Consider the following 4,628-nt stretch of genomic DNA (forward strand, 5'->3'; position numbering starts at 1 on the left):
GGGAATCACTGCGATTGGAGAAAACCACGACGATTATATATCGATTATAAGAAAAGATACAGAAAGAAAAAGCTCGTCTCCCTATCCGAACAGTTTCGATCGAGCGAGAGAGAAACAGGAAGAAACAGGGTCGTTGTTCCGTTGTTCGAAGATGGAGGCTGCTGCTCGATCGTTGGAGATCGGTCGGTCGGTCGGGAATTTAGACACGGTAGGAGAAATGGCGGTAAGTGGTGCCGCCTGGCAAACGGCCGGAAGTGTGGGACTCGTAGGAGGAATGATAGCTTCCAGGAGCGCCGCCACTCGATGTCCTGGTCGATCTCTCGGTCGAGTACGATCCGTACGGGCCGCTCTCCCTCTTGTAGACGCTCTCCTCGCTGTAGCTGGACTTGTGCGGGCGGCGACTGTACGGATCCGTGGAGGAGGAGGAAGACGACGAGCTGGTGTTGGTGTAGGCATAGCTGTACTGCTCTTGAGCAGACCTCACCCCGACTTCCGGATAGTCACGGACCACGTAATGCCGAGGCGTCTATAGATTCGGGTTACACAAGGTCAACAATGTGGAGAACAGAGGCGTTTCCGGAGAACAGAACTCGATTTCTTTCCATTTCTCGAAAGAACACTCTTTTCTTTTTAACTATATACGTATATATATATATACATATATAGGTATAATTTCGATCGATTTAATTTGCTAAGTTTTCATTCGCTCTGCTCTCCGTCTTTTGGAAACAACATGTATCCAAAGGAAAAAAAAGGACATTGTGTGAAAAATAAGAAAGTTCGAATTTTTTGCGAATTATCGTAAACATTGGTGAACGTTAATGCGATCGAGTTGGAAAATTTTTAAAATCGTTTCGAACGATACTTTCGAGGCGAGCGCATTCACACGTTCGCCAATACGATAATACGAATAATAATTCGCAAAACTTCGAGTCATGGTACACCTTCGTCTGATCTCATCTCGCTTGCGTGATCGATTGAAACGATCGAAAAAGAAAAAAGGATATCTCGACATTTTGCCACGTTAGTATTTTATTTTAAATTAAATTCAGACGAAGCGTTGAATGAATTTTCTTTATTTTTTTTTTTGGAAGGGAATCGTGATAATTAGCACGAATATACTTAAGGTTTTTTAATCACACTTGATGTTAAGTTGAGGGAAAAGGGGAAAGTGAAGAGGAGGATCGCTAAGATAAGATCTCGCCATTTAATGTATATTCGATATCTATCTGTAGACACACAACGTGCGGGCCAATTATAAACGTAGAGCGGTACACGTATGCATTAATAATGTCTCCTTGCCGAGATATTCAGGACACTCTAGAGTGCAACGTTGGGCAACTTGAATCAAGCCAACTTGCCAAGAAACACATACATAACGTGACGCGATAGTGTGTATATAAGTTATGTTTGTGTTCTTTGCTCATATGCACCGGTGCATCTCGGTGTCTCGTTTCGGCCATTAGTTTTCGACCTAAAAACTTTGTTCACTTTGTCCCCTTCGATCTTGCCCAAGCATCGATTCTTCTTTGGAAAATCGAGCCTTCCTAATTATAGATATATGGGTCGAATAAAAACTTTCTGTTCGCCTAAAAATATTAAACGCGTTTAAAGGGAACGAAATTCCCGCGGTTAAACGCGGGATCTTTAAAAAAATCGAGAAATACTTTATTTCGTTCTATATACGATATCGCGATAATCAATTCACGATTTCGAATAAAATTGTTCGTAATAATAATAGAAAATAATAGAGATTATTCCAATTTATTTCATAAAATTTGAAAATATTAATCTATCGTATTATTATATCTACTTACGAAACTCTCGAGAAATCTTTTATTAAATCGTTCGATTAATTATTCAATAAAGTCGATCTCGTCCTGACAAGTATTCGTATTATCTAACGTAAATTCTAAGGAGGAAAGGTATATAAAATTGTTTATCAGTCGCATCGAAACCCGTCCGTTTATCTTTTCACGAGACGTAATATTCCATTAATAAGCAGTTCCAGTTCGCGGGTTATCCTTAAAATCGGTACCAAGATGGCGTTTGGAGCGCCATCAGTATCTTGGTATGGCCGCTGGCCGGTAAAGCGACGTGCCTGGTAGTCTGTGGCCTGGAAAGCACCCCTTTCCCGAAAACGTGCCCTTTCCTCGCCAATTCGGCTGCGGCATCCAAGCTGACCTTCGACACCGCACCACCTGCCACCAATTGGCGGGCATGATCCTCTTTTGAGGGGTTCTTCCCACGCACGACACCCTCCTTGTCCCTCAGGGTCACGTATTGGTAAAATTCCTTTTTAGGATCCTGTCTCTTACGACCCCAAACCGTGAACGGTTCCGGTACCAAGGATGGTCGTGGGACAAACGGCACTTTTTCCCAGGGGAAGTAGTCCTGTTTCTGTAAATTTCATCATCATCGTTCGTGATGCGTTTTCTGCCCCCTCGTATTCTTCTTCTCGATCATCAATTGTTTCTCAGGATTATTATTGTTATTATTATTATTGTTATTATTATCTTCGCTTCGATCAGAAACTTGATCCCTTTCGATTCGTCTTCACTTCCACACCATCGTTCTTCCATTATTATTGCGACACTATATATATATATGTACATATATTTACTTATATCGATCGTAGAAACGCGAGTTAAAATGACGAATCTTAAATTATTCAATGATCGTGCCACCGCCATTCCGGTCACTGCGGACGAATATAGAATTGGATAAGGAAAATACGAACGTCGTCCTTTTCCTTTCCCCGATGATTCCTCGCTATTTTATTATTCTCGATTATTTTCTGCCACCGTTATAGCGCGTAGCGTGTTTCTCATCCTCGCGTAAAAATAGACGAAAGCAACAGTGAATGGTATATAAGGAACGCAACACAAGGCGCCCTCGTGCTCGCCTCCGCACATTCCGAATTGTTGAGCGAGATTTTTTTAAGGCGGATCCCTCCTTACGCTTGCTCCTCCAATGTAATATCGTATATTGTCGTTTTCCTTCTCTTCGTTTCTCCAAACACGTCGTTGAGCGTTCAGCTTATCTTTCTCTCTCTCTCTCTCTTTTTATTTTTTCAATATTTTATAATTATCGTTCTATTTTAGAAACATTTTTTATCTTTAGCTTATTAATTAATTCCCATCAAAGCTCGTTAATTCTATCTTCTCTCTCATAAAATTGTTCATAATCTTATTCAGATCAGATATAAGTGTAAGAAAAAAAAAATAAAAATAAAAAATTCTGTTTCTCCTTCCATTTTGTCCAAGGTGGGACGACAAAAATAGAAGGAAATTGCATTATCGATCTAAATGTTTCGAAATTTTCGAGGAACAATAATCCGAGAAACACGAAGCTTTTTGCGACATATATAGGTTACAAAAGCAAATATGGCCAGTGAGAAAATCACATATGAATTTCCGTGACGAATTTTAGCTCCCTTAGTGGTGGGAGTCAACATCGTTGGTCTACGTCGTGAGTCTAAATTAGGGCAGAGTAACGCAACACCGATGCTCGCAGAATCCCCTCTACTGAAACGAAGAAATACGGAAAGTATCTTAATAACATATCTTTGACCACCGAAACGCTCCCCTGGTGTGAGTGCGCGTGTCGTTGCATCCGTCTCTGTTTCTCCTTCGAATCGTTCGAGATGCTCTCGGTCTCTTTCTCTCTCTCGAGAGAGAGAGACCTCTCTTTCAAAACATGGTTAGAATCGTTGGGAAGTAAGGTATTCGGGTCAGCTTTTAACGATGCCATTGATCCATGATCAACCGATGGAGAATCGATCTTGATCGATCCAAAATTTGTGTTCACGAAGTTGAAAAATTCTCTCCTCTCGAGAAATTTCACTAATTTTTCTCGATTTCCTTTATTTTCTTCGCTTCGAGTTTTTGTAAAAAAAGTTCGGTTTATGGTTTATTCGTCTCTTCGTTCATTTTTCTTTATTATTTATTTATTCTTTTTTTTTTTTTAACTCGAATCAATGTTTTGTCAGAACAGACTACGTGCAAGTTCGAAATACATTTTTTGCTGCTCACGAATCCAAAATTTGCCGGGTCAGTATGATATCTAAGTTTAACGCGACTAAGAGTCCCGGAAAATGGCTGCAACGCTATGAATAGTCGTTTCTCTGATTCCTTTGCCCTCGAATCACTGCGACTTTATACGAATTCTCGAATATTTCGTTTTCGAAGATGAAAATATCGTTTAATATTTAATAAACGTGAAACTCGTTAAAATTCGAGTATATGATTCGCAAATTAGAAGTTTAAGAGGGCTTAAAAGATAATATAAACAAACAAAGGAAAAGAAAAAGTTATCTTTAATCTAGCGATCATTTTTACGAATACGATCGCTCGTATCTCTTATTGAAATAAATTCCATCTCTTTAAAACAATAATTTCCTATCCCAATTAAATCCCAATTATTGACACAAACGAATACACGAAGCATACAATTGGTAGAATAAATAATAAAATCTTGGTTACATTGGGAGATATAACACATATATGTGTGTACAAGTGCATACAAAACACAGAGGATGTTGTCGAAAACAAATCATTCAACAGGTATCTTTCTTTTTATTTTTTTTTTTTTTTTCCCGTCCGTTTTTAATTCGTCCGGGTGACTCG

General features: G+C 39.5%; 1 protein-coding gene and 1 long non-coding RNA gene across 2 annotated transcripts in view; one reads left to right on the plus strand and one right to left on the minus strand.

The window, feature by feature from the left end:
• LOC102675652 (chromatin-remodeling ATPase INO80-like) overlaps positions 1–4,628 on the minus strand; it is a 16,641-nt gene that overhangs the window by 10,559 nt on the left and 1,454 nt on the right. Inside the window, exon 2 of the mRNA XM_031511893.1 lies at positions 2,185–2,400. Coding sequence (XP_031367753.1) covers positions 2,185–2,222 — 38 coding nt within the window. The 5' untranslated portion in view covers positions 2,223–2,400. The remainder of the gene's footprint in view (positions 1–2,184; positions 2,401–4,628) is intronic.
• LOC116185987 overlaps positions 1–4,628 on the plus strand; it is a 24,351-nt gene that overhangs the window by 8,088 nt on the left and 11,635 nt on the right. The gene's annotated exons all lie outside the window — the stretch shown is intronic.

This window comes from Apis dorsata, unplaced genomic scaffold (genome assembly GCF_000469605.1).
Source record: "Apis dorsata unplaced genomic scaffold, Apis dorsata 1.3 scaffold_360, whole genome shotgun sequence".
NCBI classification, from domain to species: Eukaryota; Metazoa; Arthropoda; class Insecta; order Hymenoptera; family Apidae; genus Apis; species Apis dorsata.